Source organism: Alligator sinensis, unplaced genomic scaffold (genome assembly GCF_000455745.1).
Source record: "Alligator sinensis unplaced genomic scaffold, ASM45574v1 scaffold872_2, whole genome shotgun sequence".
In the NCBI taxonomy this organism is placed as follows: Eukaryota; Metazoa; Chordata; order Crocodylia; family Alligatoridae; genus Alligator; species Alligator sinensis.
The window spans coordinates 1463144-1479009 of NW_005842132.1; the positions used below are offsets into that span (position 1 = coordinate 1463144).

At 46.5% G+C, this 15866-nt stretch overlaps 1 protein-coding gene across 1 annotated transcript in view; it reads right to left on the bottom strand.

Moving 5' to 3' along the window:
- Positions 1 to 2015: 2015 nt before the first annotated feature.
- LEMD2 (LEM domain containing 2) overlaps positions 2016 to 15866 on the bottom strand; it is a 14032-nt gene continuing 181 nt past the window's right edge. The window contains exons 2-11 of the mRNA XM_025205828.1: positions 15584 to 15863; positions 14907 to 15383; positions 13552 to 13592; positions 12669 to 12744; positions 11455 to 11531; positions 10734 to 10813; positions 8032 to 8177; positions 6891 to 6992; positions 6687 to 6789; positions 2016 to 5077 (exon numbers count right to left, since the gene is read on the bottom strand). Of these exons, the coding sequence (XP_025061613.1) occupies positions 4927 to 5077; positions 6687 to 6789; positions 6891 to 6992; positions 8032 to 8177; positions 10734 to 10813; positions 11455 to 11531; positions 12669 to 12744; positions 13552 to 13592; positions 14907 to 15383; positions 15584 to 15863 (1533 nt within the window). The 3' untranslated portion in view covers positions 2016 to 4926. The remainder of the gene's footprint in view (positions 5078 to 6686; positions 6790 to 6890; positions 6993 to 8031; positions 8178 to 10733; positions 10814 to 11454; positions 11532 to 12668; positions 12745 to 13551; positions 13593 to 14906; positions 15384 to 15583; positions 15864 to 15866) is intronic.

Here is a 15866-nt window from a genome sequence, read left to right on the forward strand (position 1 = left end):
TAGGCAACCAGCCTTGTATCTGTGGGCTTACACGCACACACACACACACGCACACACACACAGAGGGGTGAAAGAGCCTGGAGCTATATAAGCATTGCAGACCTGATCCAGAACCTACTAAGTCAGTGAAAGACTTTCAGCAGGCTCTGGAGCCAGCTACACCATCATTTTATCGTAACGTGTACAAGCGTCCCGAGGTGCAGCAGGGTCTGGCTTAAGACAGCTACGATAACAACTTGCTCTATAGATGTTGGTCAAACAGTTGAGACACCAGATGAGAAGGGCCATAGATCTTCTGGAGAACCCCATACAAGCATGAAGTGCTGGTCTTTAAAAGTGGAGCAAAGCTGTAGCAGAAATCCCGGGGGATGTTTTGGGAGTGATTACTTGAGACAAGGTGGTTGGTGAGGGGGAAAGAGTCCATTGGAAGGAAGGGGCCCTTTTGGCAGATCTCACTAGATGTTCTCTTAATTGTTCAGCTCGTGTTGATCTTTCCAGTAGAACTGGCACAGCTCCCTAACTCTGCTTCCCATAAATAAGGCACAGCATCAGCTGTCATGTCAGCAGGAGACAAAACATTTAATATGAAAGCCTTTAAATGGAAGGAGGAAATAAAAAGATAAAGGGCAAATTTTATTTTAGATTCCTTGTTGGTACATATTTCTCTTTCTGACAGTAAGGGGATGCGATGGCTTTATCAGCACACCATTGGAGGGTTTATTTATAGAGGCTTACTACTTGCAAAAGGTGGGGGTGGACTCTAGAAGCAAGAGCTCAGTCAATACGAGTTGCAAACGAAGCGTTGAAGAGGGGAGGGAGATCAAGGGACTGATCCGTCACTTGGGAATGGGAAGCTCTTCCCTTTGGAGCCTACAAAGAGGGTCAGCATTAGGAATTTACTGTTGAGGGGCCAAGGCTTCCAGCAGCAAAATCCAGTGGGGAGTCAATCAGGGAGTATTAAACCCTCTAGTTCCTTATTAGCCAAAGCTTCCTCTTGCCCACTCTTTCATGTGTCATTATGGGGGGGGAGTGCTTGGCACCCAGGTTCAAAGCAACCATCTGCAGCTGGTATAATTACAACAAACTGAAGACTACTTCCTAACCTGGAGCATACTCCAGCTGTAACTTAGCAACCCAGACTGGGGACTAGCATCTAAACAGGAATGCAGGTTTGGAGGGGGGGGAATTAACCTTTCATTAAGCCACTTCTCCTTCTACCCCTTTCTGTTCAAAAACCCTAGCAATGATGCAGACATTTCAGGGCAGTGTCTCCTGAAAGGGGGAACGAAGCGGTCCCCAACCTCCACTGGCCTTTGGGAAACAATAGTGAGCACAGAACATATTGCAGCCCATAGCACCTTTTGCTCTACCCGACAACCTGAAGAAAGCATGCATTCGTGAAAAGCAAAACTTCCTCTGCGGGGCAAGCAACATCAAAGGGTCTCGCAAGCAACATGCTGCTATTCTGAAGAGAATTAGATCCCACTGACTTTCAGTGGGAGCTGGGTAGTTTCCTGCCCTTTGTGATGTTGTAAATCCACTCCCCTGGCACTTAGGTCCCACATTGCAAGAGGAATAAAAGCATTCATCTACCCAAACGAGAGTGGAGCCAGCTAAAAGCGCAGAAGTTGAGCAGTGACAATTAACTCTGCTCTTGTCTCCTTCCCAAGGAGGCCCTTGATGGAAGTTAAACACACCGTGAGCTTGCTCTGTGGAGCGCAAACATTCAGAGCTGCTGGCATTCGGTGGCATTTTACCTTGGCATTCAGAGATTAATTTGAAATACCCAACGCATGGATTCTAATGAGAGCTTAGAAGCTACTCAGGCTTGCCAACATTTAGTGTAAGCATCTGCTTTCTACCTGGCCATGTCTCTTGAAAGATGACCAGTTACTTCCCGAAGAGGTAGGTTGGGACTCGTCTTTTGCTCTCACCCTTGACACAATATATGTCACCCTAACCAGAACTGCTGCAGTAAGCCCTCCGTATCAGTCGCACAGGAGGGTTACAAAAACTGCAGGTGTAGCACAAATGAGGTGAATATTCACTCCATTTTACAGATGGGGAAACTGAGATACAGAGGGGAAGTGACCCACTAAATTAGACATCAGAGCTGGGAAGAGTTCTCAGATCACCCATATTTCAGTCTGGCACCATACCCCGGAGGACAGCCAGGCTCATGCCTGGGTCCTGCTTCTTTAGTAATTCTTGGGATTTTATCCCAAGATCTAAAAGCACTTTGCAAAGGGAGGTGTTACTTAGCAGGAGGGAGGGGAAGTAACACGTTGACTCAATCAGTCTGGAACATATCCCAAGGCTGAGGTTGTCAGAAGTGGCGGTGACCCTGTGTGCCCACCCCGAGTGATCCGAGGACTGTATAACACCCCAAGTCACTAGTCACTGCTAAAAATCTTGCTCATTTCTTCCCTCCCATCCCCCTGCTTCAACCATTGCTGTCTTCATCACCTGTCAGACGTGTTGATCAATCTACTGGAATAAGTGAATGCTGGTAATATTTTAATCTACATAAACCTGTCAGCGTCTTCTACACGTGCATCCACAAGGGATAAATGCTTCTTAGTTTGCACCTTTTATGGAAGATGCCATCTGTTCCAAATGAGGCAGTCTAATTTGCCTACCAGAAACCTGACAACACAGAGGTAATGCTAAGATCACCGACTGTCATGTTCCCCAATCACTTTCTCATTGTTTCCCTGCACTCCCCATTTTACCTCTTGCCTTAACTACTTGGGTTGCAAACTCTTTGCAGGAGGCACCTTCCTCTTTGCTCTGTGTATGCACGAGGCATTGATCATTAAATACCACAACACAAATAAATATGAATAATAATTTATAACAAATTTATTCTACAAGTTAAAATGCAGAGCCAATTTAAATGTGTAATAAATAGCACCGACCCAGTGAGATTCATCCTACAAAAAGTAAAAAAATAAAAATAGAATAATGAATGTCATCAACAATGCAAGAAGACTGTTGCAAGGCTTGGCCTTTTCCACTTCAAATTCAGATGGTTAATAAAACAAAACAAAAATCCACAGACATTTTAAAAAGATCTAAGAACGGAGGCACTGTGGGAATTTTTGCAACCACCACCAATGAAGATCTTGTCGTAACACATTAAAAGAATAAAGGCTGCCTTTGTTTTATCATCCATTTTAATCAATAAGGGATGGGAAAAGATGGCTAATGTCTCCAAGGCAGCTGTCGAGATTCCTCTTTTGTTCCAACACCCTGCCTGCACTACAAAAAGGAACATATGGGGATAAAATTCAACTCAGCGCAGGATCGCTCCTACTTAGCTAATACGACGTCCTAGCGCCTTGTTTCTGGAGATGGCTTCTTGCTCCGTACTGATTTTGGCTGATGAGGCAGCAGGAGGTATATAATGAATCTCTGCAGTCTGCCTCAGCAGCTTGCAGAATGCATAGGTGAAAAATTCCAGCTACCCTTCGATGTGGAGGGGGGGGGTGGCAAAAGCACAAACTTCCCCATTAAAATGATAACACGTTTACATATGCTAAAGAACCGATTCAAACCTTCTAGGATATCTTATTACAACAGAGCGGCAGGCCAGGGTTCAACAGCCGTACCACAGTTAACCTGCTGGCCCAGAACCTCAAAGAAGCAGCTTGATATGCACCCAACATTACAGACAAATATGGATACGTGCACTGTATTTATGACACTAACAAGAATCAAATCCACTGGTTTACGGGCTCGAAATCACTGCTGGCATAAGTGAAGCCAATAGATTTATGCCAGAAGTGACTTGGGTCTCTGCTGTCTTAGCAGTGATTTGGAGAGTGGTTTTACAATACCGGGGGCACAGAGACTAACGAATTGCATTTCAGCCCAGATTAAGTCCGGTGCTATTTGCCCCTTGAAACAAAACACTTCTCAACTGGACAGAACAAAAATTAAGGAGCCCAACTGCTGGAGATACAAAAGATGAAGACTGCAGTGTCAAAAGAGTATGCTATACTGGAGATCAACTACCTTTTGTGGCACTGCAGTAACAATCCCCGTATCAATACTGTAGGCACTGGGTATCTCTGCTCTTAAACGTAGTACACATGTTGCAGCTGCCCAGTAAAATCATGTACATTCACCACCCCTAATGACTTCTTCTCAGCTCATTTTGCATCTAAGCTGAAGCTGTAAGAATATGCTTGTTATGTCTACCTATGACCTGCCATTTTCCATCTGCTCCCCCACGCCCACTCCCCACCCCTAGTATAACACAGAGCACAAGGACAGCAGACACAGAGTGCAGGAGAGCGTCACCTCTCCTCCAACACCCCATCCCCACCCCAAATCTTTCAAGGCACATAATACTGTCTTCCCCCTCAGTCCTACCCCCCCTCCCCCACTCCTTGTAAGGACAAACACACATTTCCCTTGTTAAGCATCCCTTAAGTGATAGATTCTTGGTGTGCTGGTGAGATAGAAGCACCTGGTAACACAATGGATCCTAACTCTCATCTCTGTTTCCCTGGGAAATATTTAACTCTTTTCTTTCAGAGTGCTACCTAATGGATAAAGCCACTCTCTGGCCTCCACAGGGTAAGGGTAGTTTCAAATGACCTCAGGGGAAGAGATCTCATGACCCTTTCTATTAGGTATGTGTTTTTCTGTTAAAAACTGTCTGGCTGTTTTGCTCATGGAAGCCAAGTACTCGCTAGAAAGCTGGCTTTGGTGTGCGTCTGGCTTGTCCCCAGCTCAAGTCCATCTTCCTTACAAGCTAAGGTTATTGCCCTGAAAAACCTGGTCAGTCTCTCTTAGAAATAGAGGGGAAGGGGGTCAGAGCAAGTCCGAACAGAGGGGTTCAGACAGCGACCAGCCCTTCCCGCCATCAGAGAGGGGATTGCACAGATCGGAACCAATGGCTCATCCGTTGATTCCAGCTTAGTGCTCTGAGTCAGAGAGGTAAGAGGGCTGAGTCCATCTCCACACCAGCATATCTTCTCCCGCTACTCTGTGCGACTCTGTCTGAATCCGCGATTCGTTTGAAGCCAGGAAGTCCACAGCTCTCCCCCAAACCCGCTTCATTTTTTTCCTGAAAGCAGCAAAAGAAAAACAAAAAGGACCACAGTCATTTCAGCCTAGCGTTTTCTTGCTTAGGTCATATGTTGCTGCTTACAAAGTGACCGTTATGGCTGATTTCCAAAAGAAGATGAAATCAAAGTTCAATGCTGTTCAATGCAAAGTTCAATCCGACTGCTGCTATGCAGCCTGGCAGCTTAGAGAGGAGCTGGTAAGTCTGTAGGGGGGACAGATTGAGGCCCCCACTGTCAGGGAGGGAGTGGGGCAGGGGTAGGAACAGGCGCTGCCCAGAACGGGCAGGGTGGGGCACGGGACAGAGCTGCGAGTGGCTCATCGGGGGGCAGCTGCTGCCACTGCACGCACCCTGGGCGAGGTATGGGAGGGTATATACCCCCCAGATTTGTGCACAAGGCGAGGGCAAGCTGCCTGCCACGGACTCTTCCCAGCAGGGGGGGCTGGGATGGGGTGGTGCTGGGAGGGTAGGCTAGCGGGGGACTGCAGTCACTCCAAAATTCCCCACAGCCTTCCTCCCAGTGCCGATGCCACCCACCCCACCTTGCCACTGCCTACCCCAAGTGCAGCCCTGGCCCAACCCACCCTTAACCCACGCATAAATCCAGGGTGCACATGCACCCCCGGGGGAGGCATTGGGGGCTCACAGCAGCAGGAGCCCCCCCACCCCAGACAAGACACCTGCAACTCTGTCCCGCACCCTGCCACTGGGCAGCGTATGCCCCTGCCCCACTCCCTCCCTCACCCCATGCCCCTTCCCCCACAGATTTACTGGCAGGAGGCTGCTCTCCAAGCTGCCAAGCTGCATTCGTGGCCATGTGCATGCTGCAGCTATGCACATGCACGCGGAATTTATCAATGACATTACTGGCCAAAAAAGTCGATCGCTGATGTCAATTTTCTTTTTATCGGTGCTGATACGATATGAACCGATATATTGGTGCACCTCTAGTTGGCAGGGTTTACTACAGGACCTCAGCCTCCTAACTCTGTAGTTCACATATCACCATGCTGCCTCCTTGAAAAGCAACCGCTTAAAAATCTGCCTCAAGCTGGAGAGTATTTACTTCTGCTTAAACGGTAATTGGTTTACTCTGGTCTGTGGAAAACTGCAGTACAGTGCTGATCTTAACCTGACTCCCTGGGAATGACAATGCACACAGCCACCGAGAGAAGAGGACAAGCCGGCCTCATTTACTCAGTGAAAGACATGCACCACAGTTTAACTTTGCCACAGGATAAGTGAGAATGGTGGCAAGACAAAGGGCAAAAATCTAGCTCAGGCTACAGGGGAGAGAGCAAACAGCACACCCAATTCTCAGGAAAAAACAAAATTCAATTACTGCTTGATGGAATGATGACAACTTGCCCGCGTGACTGCACAAAATATCAGCCCCAGCACTGTCACAATGATCTGTAGCAGGGTTAAGGCAGAGCATGAGTTCTGTCAGAATCCCTTAGAAACCGAAAGGCCAGGTACGCACTTCTGGAATTCTTCACTCTCCTCCCCATCAATCCTCTGCTCATTGGGCGTTACTCAGGAACTGCTGTATGACCTGAGCTGAAGAACTTGGTGTTGAGCCTATCTTAAAGAGAAAGAACCAGCTCACCTGCTCTGCGGGGGGATGAGGCTGTCCCGGACATGGAGGATGCCTACGTAGGGGTACCGCTCCAAATTCCGCTCCCATTCTTTGTAGTGATCCTGGACAATGGCTGTAAGGAGACACAGAACAGGGGCACGATGAGCAACAGAACTGTCTGCAATCAACGATAATGTTATCAGTTACATTTTTCCAAGGGATACCAGGCTCTACCTATGATTTTCTTCACCATTTCATACATGGCCTGTTCTTCTTCCTCCATCTTCCGCCAGCGATACCTCAAGAAGATCAAGATTCCCCATAAGGCAGCTAGACCTGTAACAGGAACAAAAGAAATGCCAGCATGGGTCACTTGCATGCAATCTTTGGACGTGAGCTGCTCTGTTTCCCCATACAGCCTCATACCAAAGAGTTTCTATTACTGGAAGTCCAGGGACTGCCTGGAATGGAATCCAGAGCATTTCTCTGGGATATTACAAGAACCCTGGAACTGCAGCCTGGCGGCGAGGGTCCCATGTGTGGAACTCCTATCCATCAGGAAACAAACCGGGGTGATTACAAGGCTGTACACCTGTAAACTTCTAGAGCCATCTCTTTGCAAACGCCTCCCAATAATAATGATCCAGAACTGTCAGAGTTAGTGCTCTGAAGCTGTACACTCATATGGACAGGTATGTGGTTGAAGCAGCAGACTGGGACTCAGGACATTTACACTCAAGTCCTGGCTTTGCCACAACCCCCCTGTATGAGCATAAGCAAGACATCTAATTACTTTGGGCATTGGTTACCCCTCTCTAAAATGGGGGTGGTGATACTTCCTTTTATCTCTCCTCCACTTGGAGTACCTAGGCTGTAAGCTCTTCAGGGGAGGCACTGCCTTAACTATGTGTCTGTACAGAACCTAACTCAGCTGGATCCTACTCTCGGGTGGGGCATCCTGATGTTACCAAAATACAAATCAGTAATAAAGAAACACTATAACTCCTTAATAAAGAGGCCGGTTTGCTTGATAGTGCTGTATAAAGAAAAGCTAGAGAATGAAATCCTTCAGGCAGGCTATTAATGCACTAATTTTGTAGGCCACTGAAACGGGTGCTTGAGAATTGCCTAGCTAAATGGCTTGCTGATCTAAAATAAACCTAAGGCGCTCACCCTGAAAGTGGGTCCACAAGTGTCCTCATTTAGCCAGAACACAGGTTAATTAAAACTTAATTCATCAGCAGAATTCCTTACACCTTTTTCACTAGATGCATTTAGGTACATGCGTGTGTGTGTGTGCACGCCTGTATGCGTGTGTGCGCGTGTACGTACATGAGGCATGTTGAAATCCCAACCATTAGTGCTGAAGACTTACACCAAAAAAAGATGAAAAGGGTTGTAATAGCAGTGGTCAATGCCCGGCGGAAGCGACAGATCAACCCCATCCGAGGACGGGTGGATTCGAGACAGACCACCTGGTCGATGCTGGTAACTGGTTCTGAGGGGTCTTTGCCTTTTAACCTGATGGGAAGAGGCAGAAAAGTCATCACTGTCGAGGACAGATTCCAAATGCAGGCTGTAAACAGGAGAAGGCGAACATAAATTGGCTACAGAGGCTGTAACTCTGAGTACACTGGGTAGAAAACAGCAACATATTTTTGCTGCTGGTCTTTCCAGAACATTTCAGCACTGGCTGCTCAGAAAGGATGAATACGGCTTTAGAAAAGGCAGCAGGCCTGGAACTCCCACTGGTAAACTGAAGTCTCCCTCTACAGACTCTTTGACAGCACCTCTCAGCATGCAGAAGATTAAACTTTAAATTGGATTCCCACCTCCCAGCACAGAGAAATGGAAATGTTTACTGAGTCGCTCATCAGCAATTGCACAGAGAGCCGTTGAGAGTGCCAATGTCCGTGGAGGTTGCACTATTTTGCTCTGTACAGATGAGCATAAACAGTTTAACGGGAAAAGCGACAACAAATCAAAGCCATCCGCAGCAAAGCCAGGCACACCCTCGGAAAAAACTATGGCTACAGCCAGACTTCATCCATACTGAAGATCGCTCATACATCTGCTATGTAATCAGAGACCCGTTTCAGTCGCTCCCCACCACCCCATGTTTACTTCCTTACTGGAAGTTTTAAAACAACAGGCATTAGATAACGCAAACTAAAGTGGCCAGATTTATAGGAGATGGATTAAGAGGACTGTTTTTTTAAAGGTACCAAATTTACCTTTAAGCAATGAATAGCAGACCGACAGTCCAAATGATTTCATCCCTTAGCTCGGTCATGTGTAAATCACAGGAATCTGATGGCTTGGAATGGGTTAGTTGAGCCCTACTGTACCTGGCGACATCCAGTGTTTTCCCACTTACTTTGTCTTATTTATAAGGCCAAGTCTTAAGTGACTGCTTACAAAATGCACCTGGATTACCAAGTGCAGTCTTTATTCATTCTGCTTTCTGACCAGTCCCATCAAATAAGCTCACAGATTGTTTGCAAAAATACCACCAGCAGGTTTTTAGTATGCTCTGCATTCATACAGTTTCATATTGAGCTGCCAAAAGCCAAATCAATTCGGTGAACTGTTGATGGAATTGTTAATTACGGAAAATACAGAAATGGGGAGTGTTTCATGTTGCCAGGCCGTGACTCGAACAGTGCTCCAATAGAAAATATTAATTAAAATGCATTGGATCCCATCCCACCGACAAGTCCAAGCTTGCCCCTCAGGGAACACTGCCTTGTTTTGTGGAGTCTTCATGTTCAAAGAACCACAAAGAAACAGACAGCACCTGGAACAGCAGATTACAGCAGCAGCTACGGATGACAGACTGAGAGAAATAAAATAGTGGGAATTCTACACAAGCTGTGCCCACTACTCCAGTGTTTGTGCTGAAATGAGTTACATCGCAGTGAAATAATTAACTACAATGAAATTTATTATCAGACTGCAGAGTTAGTGCTGAAGTGGGTGGGAAGAGGCACCTTTCAGAGCAGCATGTCAGCGAGTGGGTGGGCTCAAGAAGACAGCCCTGCATTAGGTAACATTTCCTATCATATTAGGCCATGAAGGCAACAAGCTCAATATTCTGGTTTCCTACAACAAAGGCTTAAAATCCTTCAGAGGCTGATGGAAATGTGAGTTGTGTCAGGGTGGCTCACAATCTGGCCTGTGAATCGCTGCAAAGGAGGCAGTCTCAGATTGCTCAAGTCTGTCCTCCTGGCCGATTCATCAAACATTTGTTTCCAAATAATGGAGCTGTGCCTCAGCACTTTACATCCAATTTATGGAGTCTCCCTGTCTGCCATCAGCAATTCTCGGCATCTTCCACAAAAGCCCCGAGACTACTTTATAATATCAGAAGAAGAGAAGCAGTGCAGCTATTTTAAATAGATAAATTTTACACGGCACTATATTTTTCATAGGACTGAACAAAATCTCATGCTGATCTTTGCAGGATGACGATTTCCCACTGCCAGATACTGAAAACTAACCAGACAAACATCCCCACTCCCTTTTAAGTGTAGAAACCACATATACCTGTGAAGCATAAGAGGAAATGCTCAGCGTGACTGATCTAGCATGCTGAGAAAAGTCAATGGGAACGTGGCAGTCTTTGCACCGATACAACTGAAGATCAGGTATTCTGTTAGTTGCATGATAATGCCGCTACTCTGAAGATGCCATTGAGAATTCTCTCATTTTTTTACCATATTGATTTTCATCCTAAAACACTGCATCAGCTATAGCAACTGAATCGCATACCAATAAAATGCAGCGACCTCTGCAGCAGAATATGGTCCCATGTTGTAACACCAAAGTGCTGTTTGTAGCAGAACTGAAGAAAACAGTAGCTAGTGGGAAGTATGGGGAGAGGATGTCAAAGGACAGATTGTCATCGCACACGCATTGAACAGGGGCAGGACACAAGGACTGAAACTACCGCATTTGCAATAAGGACCTCAGGGTGTTTAATGACCACAAGTAGTCAAGAGTCTCATATATGCTGCATCTGAAAGAATGCTTCCATGACCAACCAGCGCCGTGAATTACGTATTTCCTGTCACTCACCATATTCCTAAATCCTTGTTACTGGTCAGTATCCAATCCAGGGCAGCTCCAAACTCCTCTGGGGGAGTACCAGTTACATTCTGAACAGAAAAACCCATAAGAAGATTAGTTCTGCATGCAGGGTGGAATAACATTATTCTAGTACAGCAATAGGAGAATTTGCTACAGGTACGTCTTTTTTCTACATTAATTCTTACTACCAGTTCAACTAATTCAGCTAACTGGTGGAAAGAAAAGGAAACCCAGAGATTGGTTTGGAGTCCTGACTGAAATGTTATGATGATGGTACATGATGCATGAAGTACACTGTAAAAATAAATACTGTCCACAGAATGCCAAGACTACTTGCTGAAAACCATGTATGAAAAAGTAGAATGCTAGATCAAAGTGGTCTGTCTGTCTTTTACCACTTTGGGGTAGGGGAAAAAAATATTACTGCTGACAGCTCCCAATTCAAGGCAATTTCTGGTTTTAAACAGACTGATGACTCAGGTGAAGCAACAAACTATTAGCTAGATTTACAGTGGCTGAGTCAGTGGTGTTGAAGACCAAGTGAAAGATTGTTTTCAAAAGGACTACAAAGAACATAAGAGACAAAAGGAAAAGCTGAAAACGAGGGGAAAGAGCTGGAATAGGAGGAAAGAACAAGCTGAATGCTTAAAGCAATAAATAACAAATATTTAACAATGCTACAATAGACATATACTCCAATTCTACTTACCGCCACATAATCCCTTGCTTCACTAACCAGAATGCATTTACTTTTTAGCTTTTCAGGGTTTCCACACTCAAAATTACCTAGAAAAAAAGTCAGAGAGATTAAAATAATTCCGTAGGGGGGAAAAAAAGCTCTTAGACAGTTAGGAAATACATGGATCTATCCTGAAATGTTATCCTTTTAAATCAGTTTTAGCTGTGGGCAAAAGTCTTGTGAGAGGAGGTGAGAGTTATATTGCAGCTAGATAATTTTATGACCATTAATAAAATTTGCAGCTACAGTTTATAGGCTAGATAGGGGCAATCAAATCTCACGCTGCAAGGCATTTGCTGCTCACCACAGATGCCAGGAAGGAACACTGGCTCCCCATTCTCCAAAACCGAACACCTGACCAAACGCATTACAGAGGAACATGATCCTCTGGGCAAGATGTTGAACTTGATTATCAAGGGACAAAATGGTACAATGGAGCCCCTCCCTACTCCATTTTCTACTAGGCAAAGACAAATGCTGGGGAAAGACTCACACACCCAGGGTAGTTAAACTGGCCCTGAAAGTAAGCCTGAACAGGTGTGTTAAATGACAGCGTAAAATTGTTTAACATCTGAACAACTCGGTTAACATCTTAGGTGACTTAGGTACTTGAAAGCAGGACTTCATTTATAGCTTCCCATTGTTCAGTAAAACAAACAGCATTAAACTGGTGCTAATTGGTACAAGCACCTACATTCCGCTTTTCAGAAGTGACTTAGAAAACCAAGTCTATTGACTTCCATTGAGATTTATGCCCTTAAGTGCCTAAATCATTTTTAAAAACGAGTGTTGGGAGCTTTTAATGGCTAATACAACAGTTGGTTAATAAACAGTAAGATTCCAGGTAGCTGGCAAAAATTTCACACATGGTGGTAGAAAAGTATTATGAAGCTGAAGATCTACAGCTCAAATTTCTAGTATGTGAAAGGCAAGTAAGGAGTCCTCCAAGGAAACACAGATCTCTCTCTATAGTAATGTATAAATGTATTAGCAAAGCACAATGGTTATTTAAAGGGAACTTTTTTTCCCCCCACTATTTACCCTACTTTCCCTGAACTCTTCAAGTGGAACAGTCAATTATACAAGGCCCCTCTGTTCCAGGTAAGGTTAAAGATGTCCAGACAGCTGGGAGATGCAGGTTGCTGAACACACAGAAGTGCTTTATGATGACAACCGGTACTTACCAGCTTGTATTGCCAGGTAGTTATATAATTCATACAGCATGTTCATTAAAATGCTCTTCTGTTTAGCTTGACAGAACTGGAAGTCAGAAACACATAATAAACATCAACACATCCACAGGAAGACGACAGCAATTAAATCAGCCAAAAGAAAGAAAATAAAGTACTAATCGCAGTGTATGTTCAGTTATGCTTCACTTGACTGGATAAAATTAAATTACTTGATTATGGAGTCAAAGAGGCCTACTGGGCCTAAATTTATGAACTGCTGAGCACATCCCGTGAAACGTAAGCATTTCTAGCTCCCAAACCTCATAGTCTAGGACCCTTTTATTCCCAACAATAGCTGAAGGAGCAGTTCCTTCAAACTCATATACAGTAAGCGGATTTACTACACATTTCTCCAAGGGACATACTACTACTACCCTGAATTTGATACAAAAGTTTGTCTCTCTCAAGAATACATTACGGAATAAGTCAAGGCTGCATAAACACATTTTAACAGAGATTAGGGGAGTTAGCAGTATTAAAGGCTGTATTACAAAAGATGAATATACAGCTACAGCCTTTGTCAGCAATCAAAGTCACTTATGTTATAATCAACTAAAAGTTTCCATAACAGCAAGGGATTCAGATGTTCAGAAGCTTAAATCTATACCATTCAGAAGCTCCTACACAGACACCATTTTTCCCTCCCCACAAGGCCAGACAAGCCTATTAAATCCAACTTCTGCAAAGCACTACATTATTACTGTAAAAGGATGGAGGTTATTCTGTAGTCATATTGATAGAAAATGTCTTCTGAGTTTGCTGCAATAATTAACCTTTTATCAGATGCCTGCACCCACTGCAAGATTAAAAAAAAAAAAAAAAAAGAGTTACTTACTTCGTCTGTTTTTTTATTACAATCCACAGGTAACAGCTTAACTATAAGCAAGAGGAAAAGCAAGGTTAGTCAGCTGCAAAATAAAACCTTTGACAGAGAAATTAACTATGTAATTTAAAAAACCAGCTAATTCTCTAAGCATCTGATTCTGCTATTTTTAATCCCACTGAATAATCCCTTGCTATGCAAATAGCCCATTGAAAGAACTACAGCAAGCAGGATTGGAAACTAAATGAACAGTGTGCTCTCTATCAGGGCAAATACAAGGAGTTTTTGTTCCGTTGGCAGATCATTTGGAGCTGCTAAACTATTGTGATCATATTCTATGGAAAAAAGGGGAGATTACATACTCCTGCATAGCTCACTGAATCTGCTTAACACTTCATAATTTACATAAAGCCATGCCCATCTCATTGTGCCATTAACTGTCACTGCATGGCATACGGTGGTGACTTGGAAACTTCACTGCTACAAAAGGGATCAAAATCAGATCTGGCTGCAGAAGCACAGGCTTCTATTATTCCAGGGGAAGGAGGCTCTTTTTAGCCTGCCAGCTACACAGTCTGACTGATCACTTCTTATCCTCCTTACCAATATAACAGCCAGAGTTGGCACAAGGTACCTTAAAACAATTTTAGCCACGTGAAACTATAACAAATATGTGCACTAAAACTCCCCGTTTCTATGCGTTTTAAGGAGGGGATGGTCCAAAAAGTGTACAGCATACATCAAGACACTCATCCCTATCATCCTGATAGAGGAAACAAGTTTATTTTGTCAAAACGTTTAAATACACGCGCTCAACGAACAGGTTGAGCGTCAGCAACTGCACCTTGCCACCTCCTTTCACCAACCTGCTTCCATCATTGCAGAAGCAAAGGAAAAATCACGCCTGGGGATGTGATCTACCAGAACAGGCTGCGACAGGGGGGGTCATTTTTGCCCTGTTTGCTCTCTGCTACGCTGGGAGGCAAGCAGCAGACAGCAAGAGAGTCCAGTACTGCTCTTTCAACATGGTCAGGACAAAAAGCCGCAGAATGACTGTGCTTTGCAGAGGATGACACGAGACAGGCAATTACACGGCCAGTACATCCTACGATGGGGAATCGTAAAAGACGTCCTTGTTCCCAACCAAAATTTCACTCTCCATAAAATCTCTGGAGCTGAAGGCTCAGACGCCAAATTCACTTGAATACACAAACACTCAAGCTACTGCTCTGCAACTAACAAGGACGGGAGAGGAAAAGAAACCCAGCGATAACCAAAGTGCGGGGGGACGCAGGGAGAAGAAGGTGGCAAAGCGAGGGGGGAAAGGGAACAAAAGATGATGGGAAAGCGAGACGTTCACCACGCACAGCTGTCCTCGGCTCCCTGAAGCCGGCTGAGCCCCATCATCTTCACCCAGAGGATGCCCAAGAAAATCAGCATCAGCGCCAACGAGGAGAGACACAGGAACCAGGAGAAGTAGTACTCCAACGGCCTGCCCTTTCTCTCGGGCCTCGCCGCGGGTCTGGCCGCCCGGCTCGCCGGCCCTGGCCCTGCAGCGCTCCTCCACGGGGCCCGGCGGGGGAGCTCGGCCTGCGCGGACCCCAGCGGGGACGGACGGTCCCCGTCAAGTCCCGGCCGCCACCACGAGCTCCTGGAAAACGCCCTGTCTCCCTCCGGCCTCCATGGGGCTCCTTCGCCGGCCCAGTGGGGGCTGCCCCGCTCCCACGTGGCACTAGAGCCCGATTCTTGTCCCCCTAGCAGGGGCCGGCGGCCGAGCCCCAGCGTCCCGGTGGCCGGCTCCGCGTCCCGGCGGGGGAATTTCCCCCCGTCACAGCCCAGCAGGGGTTGGGGGCTCAAGCCCAGCGCCCCGGTGGCTGGCTTTGCGTCCCAGCGGGCGCCGGGGGACAACGCGGCAGCGCCAGAGCCCAGCAGGGGCCGGTGGCTGAGCCGCCCTGGGGGGGCCCAGAGAGCCCGGGAGGGCGAGTCCCCTCCGGTCAGCAGCGGCCTGTGGGCCAGGCCCAACGAGGACCACAGCCCAGCAGGGGTTGGGGGCTCAAGCCCAGCGCCCCGGTGGCTGGCTTTGCGTCCCAGCGGGCGCCGGGGGACAACGCGGCAGCGCCAGAGCCCAGCAGGGGCCGGTGGCTGAGCCGCCCTGGGGGGGCCCAGAGAGCCCGGGAGGGCGAGTCCCCTCCGGTCAGCAGCGGCCTGTGGGCCAGGCCCAACGAGGACAGGCCTGGGCGGGTGCAGGGGGGGGCCTCGCCCAGGACCCCCCACGACAGCCCCGTGCGGGTCTCGCCCTCCTCATCCTCCTCCCCATCCTCATCCTC